The sequence below is a fragment of the Nyctereutes procyonoides genome, unplaced genomic scaffold (genome assembly GCF_905146905.1).
Source record: "Nyctereutes procyonoides isolate TBG_1078 unplaced genomic scaffold, NYPRO_anot_genome, whole genome shotgun sequence".
In the NCBI taxonomy this organism is placed as follows: domain Eukaryota; kingdom Metazoa; phylum Chordata; class Mammalia; order Carnivora; family Canidae; genus Nyctereutes; species Nyctereutes procyonoides.
The window spans coordinates 7,065,556-7,082,322 of record NW_026575160.1 but is presented as its reverse complement, the minus strand read 5'-3'; the positions used below and the strand labels follow the sequence as shown (position 1 = coordinate 7,082,322).

General features: G+C 34.4%; 1 protein-coding gene and 1 long non-coding RNA gene across 2 annotated transcripts in view; one reads left to right on the top strand and one right to left on the bottom strand.

Annotated features, from left to right (window-relative positions):
- The first annotated feature begins 1,466 nt into the window (after positions 1-1,466).
- On the top strand, positions 1,467-6,642 carry LOC129502807 (uncharacterized). The gene is made up of 2 exons (XR_008663031.1): positions 1,467-4,489; positions 6,428-6,642. It is a non-coding gene; the product is annotated as an uncharacterized LOC129502807 (long non-coding RNA).
- A 56-nt stretch (positions 6,643-6,698) lies between these two features.
- Positions 6,699-16,767, bottom strand: part of HDAC9 (histone deacetylase 9) — a 910,451-nt gene continuing 900,382 nt past the window's right edge. The window contains 1 exon segment of the mRNA XM_055314616.1: positions 6,699-7,681. Coding sequence (XP_055170591.1) covers positions 7,642-7,681 — 40 coding nt within the window. The 3' untranslated portion in view covers positions 6,699-7,641.

The window sequence follows — 16,767 nt, the reverse complement described above, 5'->3', positions numbered from 1 at the left end:
TGGTCAACTGGAAGGCCTGTGGAAGTTAATATTGATACTGATATTACAAGCTGAGGAGTAATTGCGATATTTGGAAGTACTCTGAGTCAAATAATTCCAAAAGTGTAAGTAGTAAAAGAAATTCCTTAGTCTTCTATTTTTAACTACAAACTATTTTTAAAAAATAATGCACTCAGTCTCATTTTTTACTTATACTTCATATTTTCAATTGCTCTTTTTTCACCATGGAAACTTAAAACAAAGAACCATGAAGTAACATTTGCCATTTGATAAATCTGATTAAACTGAAGGTGTTTACCATTGAAACTGACTCTACCCACTAACTCCATCTCAAGTTTACTTTCTGTTAGACAAAATATTACTATCTTTTCCCAGAAGGAATCCAAGCCATTGTCCATTGGAAACAGTTATATTTTAGACCGTTAAACATTGCAGGGGGTTCTAAAATACAAAAATAAGTATTGGTCTTGGAATAGATTTCAAGAGTTTTTGAAATAAGTATTCCAAAGACATTTTAGGGTTATTGGCTAGATTAAAGAAAGATGTTGAAATAGGGGGAAAAAAAGACTGTTTTGAAACTTGTACTTACTGTACAAACCTAGCCACAATTACCAAATCCATTTAAAATGGTAATTTAATAAAATCATAAAGTTAGCAGAGACTGAGCATATAGCCTATTCTGAAGGTTAGTCATAGTTTTATAGTTAAAAAAAAATCCCTTTAGTATGCCATGATATGATCTTCGTCTTATCATGGATGCCATTTGGAGAGAGGACAGACTTTAGAGCTAAAAAGACATAGATAAGGATTGAAGCCTAATCTCTTACTATCTGTGACAATGGGTAAGCAAATGAGTTAATCTTTTTATGCTCCATGCCTCATCTGAAAATGGTAGTAATAATATATAATGTAGGGGTTCAAGTGATGAATAGTGTAATTCTGGTACAGTGCTCAGTAAAGTAACAGGCACAAGTTTGGGCTTAACCAGTGTTAGCTATTCGTTATCCTGAGTAGCACATTACATTCAAACAGCAACTCTGTTTTAACCAACTTTTTCATTTTTTTTAATTCTCACATTGTAAAGGGGATTTTTAAATAAATTTATTTTTTATTGGTGTTCAATTTGCCAACATATAGAATAACACCCAGTGCTCATCCTGTCAAGTGCCCACCTCAGTGCCCGTCACCCAGTCACCCCCAACCCCTGCCCACCTCCCCTTCCACCACCCCTAGTTCGTTTCCCAGAGTTAGGAGTGTTTCATGTTCTGTCTCCCTTTCTGATATTTCCCACTCATTTTTTCTCCTTTCCCCTTGTAAATAGCCTTTCAGTTTTTGAAAGTGAAACAGTATATGTCACAGTAACTTATAATTAATATTTTATCTATTCAACAAACACTTGCCAAATATCTAGTATTCAGAGTCTAGCAGTGGACACCAAGGAGGTAGACAAATAAGAACACTTTTATTTCAAACAGCTTTTATTCACACTAGGACTAGAGGAAAATCTAATTCAGTAGAAAACACAAGACAAAAGGAAATCTTTCATCCTTTGAAGGAAAATCACAACATTAACAACATTGACATTAATTTGGAACACACCATTGAATTATTCATTCAATATTTTCAAATACAAAAAAGGAATCCTAAAGAAGGTAAACATTCCATGAGCATGTTCAACAATGGTATTGTTATTAGGTATTAATCCTTTATTAGATAATTATTTTTCACATCTGGGAAAACATCACTGGCAGCACAATTTTAAGAAAAGAAGTTTGGCAACAAGTATTTTTCTCAGCAGCTCTGGATGACAGATTTTGGTGAATGCTAGCCAAAAAAATTAAGGGCAAAACCACTGGTGCACAGAGGACAACAAACTGATCTTATTACAGAAACAGATATCAGACCACAATAGAAAAGACATTTTAATTTTACACAAAGCCAGAAACTCCAGATTATTGGCATACACATCAACAAGCCTGGTCTAAAGTTGTTTAATCATGAGAGTAATAAATATTCGTTTCCTGCCTGCCCTGCCCACCTTGTTTAAAAATATCAGGATATTTGCTTTCAAATGACACAAACTGACAAGGTATAATCTACAAAATGGTCATTCACTTGTAACAGAATGCTTCTTATGCCTAGCAACCACTGAAAGGGCAATTTCATATAACCCAGCTATTGTGGAGATAGACACTGACATTGCTTATCCAGAAAAAGTTTGAGAATCTTAAAATTAGAAAAAGCATATGTAGATTTTTATCTAAAAACATTTTTTTCATCCCCAGGAAAGTGTGATTCCTCTTTAGATCTCAGAATTCTTAATTCCTAAGTTGTTATATTACTTCACTTCTACTCAAGTTTAAGTTAATAAAAGCAACAGCCTGAAGCTGCTGCAAGATATCAAGTATCATAAAATGCCAACTCTAAGAAAGGGCACAACCATGAAGCTTAAAGGACATGACGACATTGTCCCACAAAACATTTGACCCTCCTTTATTTTATTTGATGTTGCAACATTTGCCTCTATTGTGCCTAAGGCCCAAACAGAAAAATAAAAGGCTCCAATTTTCTTTGAATAGTCTGGAAATAATATCTTATTTCCAAATTATATTGATTTAAAATTACTCCTCTGGCATTTTTTCTTCAGGTTAGAGTTTATGCTTCTGAGTTTACTCAGAAAGGCATCATCCAAACGGCATGGAGAGTATATATAATCTTCTTACTGCTATAACTAGTACAACAGAAGTAGGCAGTACCAAGAATGGTGGGAAACCACATTTGAGACCAAAAGAAAAATTCTGTATTAATAAAACAAAGTGCCAAATCCAAGACCGTAGGCCAAAACACAATAACTGGGTCTATATTTTAAAATAAGAATAGTAAAAAAAAGTCAAGTAGTTCTTGAAAAGGAAGAGATAAAAAGGAAGATAAAGAGAATCTATACTAGAGTTTATGTAAATTGGCATGACTCAAAGTATACCTAGTAGTGTCTCAGAATATAAGTTGCCGAGGTTGTTTCTACTTAGGAAACATAGAGATTTAAGAAATTACTCTGATAGTTTAGATATGGCAGTTTGTTATTGGCAGTTAGACAAGGGAAAGAAGGGTGGAAAGGAAATTGTTGGTTACTAAGACTGGCCCTGTATGGTGAATTCATCATGCGTTTGCTAAAAGTTCCAGTTTGAGAATTAAGATGGTTTGAGAAATTGTTACAATCCTATTACTCTATCATTGAGATCAAGTCCAAAAAGCCCCAGATCAACAGTCTAAGTTTCAATTGTCTGACCCAGCTATTTCCAACATATTATAACTGACTCAGCTGTTGCATAAGCCATTATATAAAACCAGCCATGTATATTATAAAAAACATAGACTGGAGCTGATTTGGAGAAATCAAGTTCTAGAGTCCTATATACCATGTTTATCTAAAAAATTTATACTCTGGACCATATGACAAGCATGTTGTGTTTCATGAGGCATTTGATAGAGTAAAATCAAGGAGGCAAGGGCTATGGTTTTCAATGTAAATAGGACTGAGAAAAGAAGCCACAGATAGGCACTTACGTATTTTAGTGATGGTACTGATTCAGGTGATATAATACTCCTAATACTTCATTCAAAAGGCAGTAAATAGTATATAATACTGCTGGAGACCAAAATATAATTGTGTCCTCTGGGAACACAAGAGATATTATATTTGATGAAGATCATGACCATGTTGATGATCAGTTTTAAAGACAACAATAAAATGCCTCCATTTCTTAGCTTAGATCATCTGGTTTTCATTTCTTTTGGAGGTGAAAATTCTCTCTTTACGGAAGAGTTAAACAGGTGTTGTTCCCTACTTCTTTTCTTTTTCCTATTTTCTCAGCAAGTCATTTCATTCCTGAAGCAGGAAAAGAATGTTAAGATAGATACACCTAGAAATGACAATGTCAAACTCTGACAAAATGATTATTTCCAGCTCAGAATGAATTGCTTTTAAGACAGAAAACTTTGGCTTGTTTTGTGGCTATTAGACATTTAATACTTTCACTGAGACAAGTTGAGTGTAAACTTTCAGAAGATAAATAGTAATAAATATTTAAATAAACCACCTTAAACATAGATGCTGGCATAAAAAATAAGTATAAAAGTCCTGATTGAAGAGAAATTTTCTCCCAGGAGACTTTCCACACGATAATTCTATTTTATTTCCATATGGAATCTGTGAAGAAATCCAGTAAATCCACAAAGCTTTATGATTGACCTTTGGAAATAAAATAGTACTAAGCTGTTAGGAGAGACCAGCTCTACAGTTTCTGAAATTGTGTGAGGAGACATCCTGCTTTCAAATCCACCACGTTTTCTTTTTCTTTTTTTTTTTTAAAGGTTTTATTTCTAAGTAATCTTTACACCCAATGTGGAGTTGAGCTTACAACCCCAAGATCAAGAGTTGCATGCTCTACCAACTGAGCCAGCCAGATGCCTCACCTATCCTCAGTGAGAGGTATGTGAAAGTTTGCAAAGGGTTATAGTAAAAACTGAAGGCAAGATTTCAATTCTTGTGATTGGTAATGGAAATGCGATTTGCAGTAGTTTTGCACAAGTATCTCCATTTTCTCTAAAAGCAGATTTCTATCTCTGATATTGATGTAAATATGTTAAAAATGTTTTAAAATATTTCACTTGAAAACATTCTTTCCATTTACTAAGCAATAATTATATAGCCTCAATTATCACTTGAAGTCCATTTTACTTATTATCCTAATAAAATTGTCTGTTTTTCAATTTTATATTTAACCCTGGATTATAGCACATAATTGAGAAACTTAATTTTCTTTTTGTATTTATTATCAAATCTTATTAAAGCCCTGGGATTATTTATTAATTGATTTCTCAAAAGTCATCATTTTTATTCATCATGCATAAGTTATGAGATTGTGAGAAAGCTTATGCATTTAGCCTTCAAAGTATGGATCAGAAAGACATGTTACTGATAATGTTTAGAGGGGAGTTCTTCTAATAACCTCTTACTATTATGAGCAATAAAAATTAAGTGTGTAAGTGAAGAAAATGATTACCAAGTGAAACCACCCTTTCAAAAAGTGCTGGTCTATTTCAAAAGAAGTGTTGATATTCTCCAAAAGCCTCCATTCCGTCCCTGAAGGCTATCCTACAGCTTGTAATGGTATAATCAAAAAGCACTGGCATTCTGTTCTTAATACTACATTCAGCTGTGATTAATCCTCTCCATAGTTTATCTGCCTCTTGGTATCCTAAAGACCCTAACTGCAACCAATTGGGTACAGTATCACATGGAAGTATGTGTGATTAACTCATTAATGTGTCATGTTTTAAATCTAAATAACCATGGAGATGTCCTAGTGATTTGGCTTTATCAGTTTGATGGCTATGTATAATAAGTATGTGGCAAAATTATTACAGGAAGCTTCAGTAAATTACTATGATTGCACTAATCTGTTTCATTTTCTTATTCAACATCTAAAAAATATCTGGGAGGATGGAAAGTAGTAACAGAGACTTGTTATTATGAAGTTGATTTTAAAAAGTCACAATTACATTTCCAATTAAAATACGATATAACTTTCCTTGTCAAGGTGTGTGTGTGTTTTCTTTGGCTCCACTATTTGGTTTTCTGTAAGTAAATCTCCTCAAGCAATTATGGAAAATAGCAAGAGCTAGCAAACAAGATTGCATGAATTTCTTCGAAAATATTTTTTTTGCAAAAATTCATTACTATTGTGAATCTAGATTGACCTTACTCTTATGCAATAAAACTAATTTTTAACTAATACTGAATTACATTCCATTTAAGATTTCCTATTTCAAAGAGTGTCTCAAATTTCTAAGATGTTAAACCAAGTATTGAGCCATTTTTGTATATGTAATAAAAGTCTTTAAAATTAAAATGGTAATCCTAAAAAAACCAAATGCATGAAAAATATGGTCTGACTGTATAACAAAAGGGAGTTATATAATTCTACTTGAGTGAGATCTTTCATCTTTGATTTACAGGTTAGAGTCCTCTTTAACTAAAACCATATTGTTCTATATCTTTCATATCATGGCCTTCCCTAAAACCTTGTTTTAATTAAGGTCTCTTTCAGATTTCTGAATAAAAGCATGACAATCTTCACTTATGGCTTTAATATATCCTTTGAGTTAGGAAAATATATAAAAGAAACATCAACTCTTTCAAAAGCATCATCAGATATTAAATACTGTGAGGTATTCTACATCAATATCTTTAGGTGTTTGAGTTATACATTGAAATAAAATTTTGGGAGGTAGGGGCATAACCTACTAATATTTAGTAAATCACTTTTTATCTCAGAAATAAATGTCCTTTATTTTTAGCCTTTGACATTAAGGCAACATGTGTGAAGGTTAAATTTATGTTTTTGTGTTTGTCTTTTCTCCACAGGAAGGCACAACTTTAAGGTTAACACAATTCAAGGTGACTTCAAATAGGCAATGCCTTCATTAACACATTTTGAAGATCTAGAAAATTCAGTAACATTGCTTCACCTCAATGATGTCACAGCTAAAAGAATACATCAGGCCAAGCAACCGTGTTAACCTGAAAAGTAAAACCAACCAACCAACAAACAAACAAAAAAAAAAAACCCAAACACGAAATACTCAAGGCTCCTGAGTAATTGGGGAGATTATGGGTAATCTTTAGCTTTTCTATAGGAAGGAAGGATGAAAGGTAAGAAGAAAGGATGTGATGGAGGAAAGATGAAAAGTGAGAACTAAGTTCTTAATGGATTTGGAAAAAATTAAGACCGTCTTATGTTGAACATATGCTTGAAACTACTATCATCAGAGCAAAGGATGTATGAGGGGGGAGACCTCATCCTCAAATACAATTGTAAATCTCCATGTGTAGGGATACACAGAGGGATATCAGGGAAATAGGGTTATTTTTCTCAAAAAATGTGACATAAAATATTGCACCATTACATACAGTATGTGAGGTTCCTTTGGCATTTGGACTTTGAGATTTAGCATGGTTTATTCCACTGAAAAAAGCCTCATCCCAGTTTTTCCATCTTGAACTCTTACTAGCAAGAGTTGAATCATGTGTTAAAACAAAGGCCAAAAAACAAACAAAACAAAACAAAACAACCCTTGCAATATGTCGGGAACTGCTATCCGTTCATAGCTGAAAGCAAATCCTGTAAACAATTTAAGACTGACAAAAATTACCCAATAAAAAACTGATCAGAATGTCAGGAATGAGTATTTCTTAGGTTTTGCCCAAAATTTCACTGGCTGTCATAGCATCCATAATAATTAACAGTATCTAATGCTGTACTGGATGTTATTAGTTCATACGCTGGGCCTAGGAGTGGGTCACCCAGCATATTAAAAGTATGCTGGAAGCAGTTTCTTCCAATCGTGGTTTACTGTAACTTTAGAATCACAGCAGTTACGTTTAAGGAATCTTTAATGCCCTTTCAAGTCCATCCAAAGAACAAGTGAAGCTGCTGTTCAGAATTTTGTGCCCAGTGTTTATGTTACATCGAATCTGTGCCACCCAGGCAGCAGACAAGACATGTCTGAGGGTGCTGGGTGGGGGGATACACAATGATGTCACACACAGGAAATATGGGGGTGGGGGGGCTTGGCACTTCACAAGGCTGGCTCCTCTTCCATAGGCTCACCAGCAGTTCTGTAAAAATAAACAGGCAATCAGAATACGGCATAAGAGTACACAATGACATTGTAGATTTTCATGCATAATCAAAGCTGATTTTTCAGCTCTCTCTGATGTTTATTTGTGTTATTCAGTTATCCATAAATAGAGTTTCTTTCCTAGGAAGTATAAACAAATGTCAAGTGGAAAAACATTTTAGATCCAAGCAATCATTGGAAATGTTCCTGTTTATATTAAAACATGTCAAAATATTTTATAATTCTAGATTCTGAAATGTACATGTTTTGTGTCTAGGATGGTCCAATAATTTATTGAAAAAATTAACTATAGTATTTTATTTTAGGAGCAATTACAATGATTTCCTATGGAACCAGTGTGCTAATGAGAGCAAAGGACCCAGCTTGCTTCTGGAGGAGACTCACCAGGGCTCTAGTTTTTGCTTCTGTTCTTTCATAACTGGATTGGCTGCCTGCCGGAGGCATTTCAAATCAAATTCTGAATTTGATTAGCAAATCGCTGCTACAGAACCAACGTTTTTACAAGAAATGCTCTATGGTAGTGTGTAAATAGTTTTTATTCGACATCATCTGTGGGGTGTTCTGCTCAGGCAAAACCAAAACTAATTGCTTGAAAATTTATACTTGATACTTAAACTTAATTTAGTAACACTCTGAGGGTGTTTTAAGGCAAACTTTTAGAATGATTTTTAATTTAGTCAAAGGGACAGATTGTAGCAGATATCCAAATACATGAAGTAGTTGGATTATTGAGGGAAGAAAACTAGGTTTTGAGATGACGAGAGAATTGATTTTGAATCTGAGCTCTGTGATTTGCTAATGCTTCAATTTGCTAATGTTCTAACTACACTTCTGTGAAGCTGTGGCTTTAGGTTCAAAAACGTGGGGAAAAATGTTCTTAGCAGAGTTAATGAAGGTTTAAAAAAATGAAATAAAATTGACTTGTAAGTAATAAACACTATGAGACATTACTTATTTAATATTTTGGATTTGTCCCTTTGTCATCTAGCCTATGCATAAAATTGTGTGAATTGCACACAGATACAGTCATGCCTGTGCTACCACAGGAAACTAAGGAAACACAATATTTAGATGATGGCTCTCTTTGGGTGGTGGAATAATAGATAGGTGGCTTTCATTTTCTTTTTCATACAGTTTATACTTGCTAGTATTCTATAATGAGTTACTTTCATATTAGAAAAAAATGCCATCTTTAAAACACAGCTGTTTATGAAGACAAATGGACTATTTAGCCATTTTTAATAGATTTATAATAAAAAAAGCCGATATTTCTAGGCATCTCTAAGTAGTTTCCATTTTAACTTAGTGTTTTTATAATAAACTTAAAATATTAAAATCAAGTTTTATCAATGATATGGTAATGAAAAATATTTTAACTCCTCCTCTGAAGAGTGAGAAATATCAGCTATTCATTATTTAACATTACCCAAAAGAGGGAGTTCCAAATGAGTCCATGTGGAATACAAAAAAAAAAAAAATCATTTCTTAGGAAGTTATAGCCTGCCCAAGAGTGTACTGGATAAGGAGACTGTGAGAAAGTGTTTAGATTTGCTATGTAAGATAAAAGCTATTTAAGTGAGTCATACTCAATTTAAATCTTTCCAAACAAAAATTATCTGCATTCTGAGAAGAAAATTCTTAAGGAAAACGTTTAAGTGAATAATTTATATGTAAACATGCAAACTTATTTACATCTAACAATATGTGGATAATACAGGTGTAGAATCCTCAAACTAGGTACCCTAATGGAGACTGAATTTTCTTAATTTTTTCCAGCCTTGAGACCTGACATACAATATTATATAAATTTAAAGTGCAATGTGATGATTTGATACACATATATATTGCAAAATGTTTACCACAAAAACACATCTTTCACCCCACATAAGTACCATTTTGTTGTTGTTATGGTAAGAATATTCAGGATTTAATCTCACAGCAACTTTCATGCATACAATAGAGTATTGGTAACTCTATTCACCTTGCCTTACATTAGATCCCTGGAATTTATTCATTTGATAACCAAAAGTTTGTACTTTTTGACCAACACTGCTGCATTTCCCCCAACTCCTAGCCCCTGGTAACTAACGTTCTGTTTTGTGTTTCTATAAGTTTAACATGGGCTTTTCCCAGTTTTATTCAGAAATAATTGACATATATCATTGTATAAGTTCAAGATGGTTTGATTTACATATACTGTGAAATGATTATCATAATAGGTTTAGTTAATATCCATCATCTAATACACATACCGAGGTCAAAGTTTTTAGGTTTCACATATAAAAAAGATCATACAGATAAATATTTTTCTTACTCTGCCTTATGTCATGTAGCATAATGCCCTCAGGTTCACCCAAGTTGAATCTTCTCTTTTATGGCTGAATAATATTGCATTGTAAGTTGGGGCTTAGTCTGTTCTTTTTCTAGAGGTTCCTTAAGATATAAGGATTGTTGTAGATTATGTATGTATCTATGTATGTACTTAGGTAGGTATTTACTGCTGTAAGTTTGCCTCTTAACGCTGCATTTGCTTTAGCCCAGAAGTTTCATTATATTGTGTTTCCATTTTTGTTTCAATATATTTTTTGGATTTTCTTTTGATTCTATCCTTGATCCATTAGTTGTTCAAGAGTGTGTTAATTTCCACATTTTTGTGGATTTTCCAGTTTTCCTCTTGTTATTCGTTCTGAATTTCATACTATTGTGGTCAGAAAAGATACTTGGTATAAGTTCAGTCTTTTAAAATTTGCTAAGACTTGTTTCATGACATAACATGTGATTTGTCCTGGAGAATGTTCTGTGTACACTTGAGTAAAATGTGTATTTTCCTGCTGTTGGATGAAATGTTTTGTACATGTCTGTCAGATCCATTTGGTCTAAAGTATAGATCAAGTCTGATGTTTTCTTATTGATTTTCTTGTCTGGAAGATGTATCCATTAGAGAAAGTGGGGGTACTGAAGTTTCCTACTCTTATTGTATTGCTGTATATTATGCTTTCCAGGCCGGTTAGTATTTGCTTAATATATTTAAGGGTTATGGTGTTGGCTACATAAGTATTTACAATTGTTGTATTCCCTTGATGAACTGATCTCTTGTTACAGTTTTAGATCCAAAGTCTATTTTTTCTGATATAAGTATGCTACTCCTACTATTTTGGTTTCCATTTGCACAGAATATCTTTTTCCATCCTTTCACTTTGAGCCTATGTGTGTCCTTAAAACTGAAGTAGTCTTTTGTAAACAGTAACAAAGGGTCTCGTTTGTTTGTTTAAATCCATTTAGCCACTCTATGCCTTTTGATTGAAGAATTTAATCCACTTACATTTAAAATAATTGTTTCTCTCTAAGGGCTTACTATTACCATTTTGTTAATTGCTTTCTGGCTGTTTTGTAGTCCCTTTGTTCCTTTCTTTCTCCCTTGATGTCTTCATTTTGAATTGATATTTCTTCACAGCGGTATACTTGATTTCCTTCCCTTTATTTCATGTGTATCTACATAGCTTTTTGTTTTATGGTTAGTCTGAGGCAATCTTGAAACATCTTGTATCTATAAAAATCTATGTAGGGATCCCTGGGTGGCGCAGCAGTTTAGCACCTGCCTTTGGCCCAGGGCTCGATACTGGCGACCCGGGATCGAATCCCACGTCGGGCTCCCAGTGCATGGAGCCTGCTTCTCCCTCTGCCTCTCTCTCTCTCTCTCATTCTATGTGACTATCATAAATAAATAAAAATTTAAAAAAAATCATGACCTCAAAAGTCCTTAAAAAAAAATCTATGTAAGCTGATAACCTACTTTTGATCACATGCAAAACTGTACCCCTTTACTCTTCCTCCTTACATTTTTTTCATGTTAGAATTTCAGGGATGTATCTGTTAGTGAATTACTGTAGCTACAGCTATTTTTAACACTTGTGTCCTTTAGAATTTATGCTAGAGTTAAGTGATTAATACAACATTTCACAGTATTAGGGCATTCTGATTCTGTGTTCTTACATTTACTTGTGTAGAGAATATTTTCATGTTTTGTTTTTATGTTGCTTATTATTATCCTTTCTTTTTCAGCTTATGGAACTCCTTTCAGCATTTCTTGTAAGGCAGATGTTGTGATGAAGAACTAACTCAGCTTCTGTTTTTTGGGAAAATTTTTATCTCACCTTCATCTCTGAAGGACAACTTTGCTAAGTAAACTAATCTGGTTGGCAGGTTTTTAATTTCAGCATTTTGAATATATCATCCTACTGTCTCCTGGCTTGCAGGGTTTTTGTTGAGAAATCCACTCAGTCTGATGAAGAGTTCCCCAGTATGAGATATTTTTTTCTTGATACTTTTACATTTCTGTCTTTAATTTAGACAGTTTTATTATTATTATTTTATTAAGATCATTTTGGATTGGAATTTGGGGCTGACCTATTAGCTTCATAAACTTGGATATCTAAATCTTTCCTCGGGTTTGGGAAGTTCAGCCATTATTACTTTATTATTTTTTCTTTTTTTTTTAAGATTGTTTTTATTTATTTATTCATGAGAGAGAGAGAGAGGCAGAGACACAGGCAGAGGGAGAAGCAGGCTCCATGCTGGGAGCCTGATGTGGGACTCGATCCCAGGTCTCCAGGATCAGGCCCTGGGCTGAAGGCAGACGCTAAGTTGTTGAGCCACCCGGGCTGCCCCCCTTTATTACTTTAAATAAACTTCCTGTCACTTTCTCCTGAGACTCCAATAATTCATAGATTGTCTTAATGGTTTCCCATGAATCCCTTACACTTTTTTCATTCCTTTTCATTCTTTTTTTAAATTTTTGCTCCTCTGACTGAATAATTTCAAACTATCTGTCTTCAATTTCATTTATTCTTTCTTCTGCTTGGTTCAGTATGATGTTGAGCTCTGTACTGAATTCTTTAATTCAGTTATTGTATTCTTCAGCTCCAAACCTTTTTTGATTATTTTCTGTTTTCTGTCTCTTTGTTGAACTCATTTTGTTCTTTTATTGTTTTCCTGATTTTTGTTAAATTGTTTGTATTCTCTTGTAACTTTCTGAGTATCTTTAGAAAAATTATTTCTAATTCTTTTTCAGGCAATTCATGTATCTCCATTTCCTTGGGTCAGTTACTAGAAGTTTCCTCAGTTCCTTTGGTGGTGTCAGATTTCCCTGATTATTCATGATCCCTGTAGCTCTGTGTCTGGGGCAGGGAGGCATTATATTTAGTTGGCTCATGTGTCTCAGGTCCGTAACACTGACAGCTGTGTAGTCTTTCATGAGCACTGTGATGGCGGAGGATGGGGAGGTGTTAGAGTGACTGTAAGGGATTTTGGGTCCTCAGTATCTTCTTCAAGTACAGCAGCTAGGGACCAGGACAGCCACTGTGGTGGCTGGAGCTGGTGGTGTACACACTTGCCTGGGGTAGTCCTGGGTCTTGGCATGTACTCCTGTAGTTGCAAGGCCTTCTCAGAGGCACACAGCAGTGGAAGCCAGTGTTGGGACTTAGGCTGATGGGGTGCAAGTACTTAACTGAAGGGGCTAGTTGAGCCAATGATGCAGGCTACTGACAGGAGGAGTCAGGGCTAGATGTGGGCCTTGATTATTGGAGTATGCTTCTGTGGCTGAAGGGTGTCACCATAGGTATGAGCATGGCATTGAGGCTAGTGACATGAGTTGACCAGATGGAGGGACTAGTTGCATGTGGGCTCAGCAGGTTATGCAGTGACAGAAGATAGGGCTGAAACCTATCCAGCAATCCCAGGTTAAGAAAACTTAGAAAAACCTAAAGCAGAAAGTAAAGAATTTAACCTGAGAAAATATATAGTGTAAAATTAAATTCCTGTATTTTCCTTAAATTCTTGTACATTTCCTTAAATGTATTTCATTTCTTATGATTTTTAAAACAGTATTTTAAAACATATTAATAATGCTATTGAATAAGACATATTTTCTATTGTTCTATTTATTTAATTTAATCTCTTTGTATATTGCTTTCTCTTCCTCCTCCAAGGCAGGCAATCTAATACTATGTACATTATTTTATTTGTAAGGTGTTCTTCAGAGCTAAATATTATTGTTTTGTGGGCATATATTTTTATTTTTTGTAAATTTTATTTTTATATACATATATATAATTTCTGTTGCTTAACTTTTTTACTTAGTACTGTATTTATTAAATCTATCCATGCAGTTATGTTTATCTAGTCTGTAGCTGCTAAGAACTACCTGGCATCTCCATGGTATATATCTGCCACATTTTAAGTATCCATTCTCTCAATAATGGACCCCAGGTTTGACCCCCTCTGAATAAAGCTGTAGTGAACTTCCTAGTACCTGTACTTTAATGATTCTAGATGAGAAAGTCTTCAGTATACACCACAGGAGCAGGATTACTAGGTCATATGTTTTGTGTATAGTAAATGGTACTAAATTGCTTTCCAGAACAGCTACCATAGTTTACCTTCCCACAGCCTCTAAAGCTCCACATCTCTACTGGTTCTGACATTTCACACTTCATCGAATTTTTCACTGACTCAAATAATAATTACTGAGTGTCTATGATGTACTCTGGCTCTAGGTACTAGAAGTATAGAGGAGACACAGGAAATATAACAGAGGTATCTGATCTAATTTCAGAATTGATGGTCAGTGAATATTCTCCAAGAAGAGGAAGTGATATTTGATCTGAGGTCTAAAGGGTAGTGGAAGAAAATGGAGAGGCCAAAATAGGGTCAGTAGGAGGAAAAGTAAGATAAGTTCCAAACAGAGGGAAGGATGTATGCCAAGAGGCATGATGTGAACATGAATATAGGTCTGTGGAAAAAATGTAAAAACCACAATAAGATACTCTTACATACCCACTAGAAAGGCTAAATTTTTGAAGACTGATTTTACATAGTGTAGGTGAGGATATGACAGGAGGAGTCAGGGCTAGATGTGGGCATTGATTATTGGAGTATGCCCCTGTGGCTGAAGGGTGTCACTGTAGGTATGACACTTATGGTGGACTCGTCATTCATTGCTGGTGGGAATGAAAGATGGCACAACCATTTTGGAAAGCAGTTTGGAAGTTTCTTACAAAGTAAAACACATGGCTTCCCTATAGCTTGGTGATTCCACTCCTAGGTATATATCAAAGAAAACTGAGTGCTTGTGTTCACAAAATAAAAACTTGTACGAAAATCTCAGAGATGTAGGTTCCTCAGAAAATTAAAAATATAATTACCATATGATCCAGCAATTCCAGTTCTGGGTATATATCCAAAAGAATTGAAAACAGGATCTTGAAGAGATAATTGCACACTCATATTCATTGAAGCATTATTCGCAGTATCCAAGAGGTGGAGGCAACCTAAATGTCCATTAATAGATGAATGATAAAGAAAATGTGGCATATACCTACAATGGAATATTATTCAGCTCTAAAAAGGATGGAATCTTGTCATATACTATAATACGGTTGAACCTTGAGGACATTATGTTAAGTGAGGTAAGCCAGTCACAAAAAGACAGATACTTCATGATTATACTAATATGAGATATCTAAAGGAATAAAATTCTTAGAAAAAGAAAGTAGAATAATGGTTGTTGGAAGCTGGAGGAATGGGGAAAAAGGGAAATAGTTATTTAGTAGGTATAGAGCTTTAGTTTTGTGAGACGAAAAAGTTCTAGAGATATGTTGCACAATAACGGGCCATACAGTTAACACTACTGTTTTGTACACTTAAAAATGATTCAGATGGCAAATGTTATGTTATATGCTTTTTACCACAATAATAAAAATTTTCATAGAAGCTTTTTTCATAATTGCCCTAAATGGCAGAAGATCTGAATACATACATATATATATATATATATATATATATATATATATATATATATATTAAGATTTTATTTATTCATGAGAGACACACAGAGAGAGTCAGAGACATGGGCAGAGGGAGAAGCAGGCTCCCTGCAGGGAGCCTGATTTGGGACTTGATCCTAGGACCCTGGTATTACACCCTGAGCAGAAGGCAGATGCTCAACCACTGAACCACCTAGGCATCCCTGAATATTTTTCTAAATAAGACATACAGAGGATTGATGGGACATGAAAAGGTATTCAATATTACTAATAATTAGGGAAATACAAATCAAAACCACAATAAGATATCATCTCATACCTGTCTGAATGGCTATTATCAAAAGGACTAGAAATAACAAGCAATGGCAAGGATAAGGAGAAAAGAAAACTCTCGTGCACTGTTGGTGGGATTGTAAATTGATGTAGTCCTTTGAAAAACAGTATGGAGTTTTCTCAAAAAATTAGAAACAGAATTGCCATATGATCCAGCAATTCTATTTCTGGGTATTTATCAAAGGAATGACAACACTAACTTAAAAATGTATATGCACCACCATACTCACTGCAGCATGACTTAAAATAGCCAAGATATAAAAGCAGCCTAAGTGTCTATTAATGGATGAATGGATAAAGAAAATGTGATACAATTGAATGTTATTAAGCCATAAAAAAAGAAAATTGGAGTGCCAGGGTGGCTCAGCTCGTTAAGCAGCTGACTCTTGATTTTAGCTCAAGTCATGATCTTGTGAGTTGTGAGATTGAGCCCCCTACGAGGCTTAGCATGGAGCCTCCTTAAGATTCTCTCTTTCCTTCTCCTTATGCCCTCCCTCCACTTGCTTATTCTCTCTCTCTCCAAAAAAATTTTTTTTTAAAAAATTAAAAAAAATAAAATGTAGTAAAAGAAGAAAATCTTGCATTTGTGACAACTTGGATGGACCTTGAGGGCATTACATTAAGTGAAATAAGTAAAATGGAGAAAGACAAATGCTGTGTCATCTCACTTGTTTGTGGAATCTAAAAAACCTCTTGAACTTACAGAGAAAGGATTGGTAGTTGTGAGAGGTGAGAGTAGGGGTAAGAGGGAGGCAAAATGGGTAAAAGAAGTCAAAAGGTACAAATTTCCAGTTACAAAATAAGTCCTGGAGTCCTGGAGATACAGCATAGTGACTATAGTTTTTTTGTTCGAAAGCTGTTAAGAGAATACATCTTAAAATTTTTCATGACAAGAAAAAATCATAAC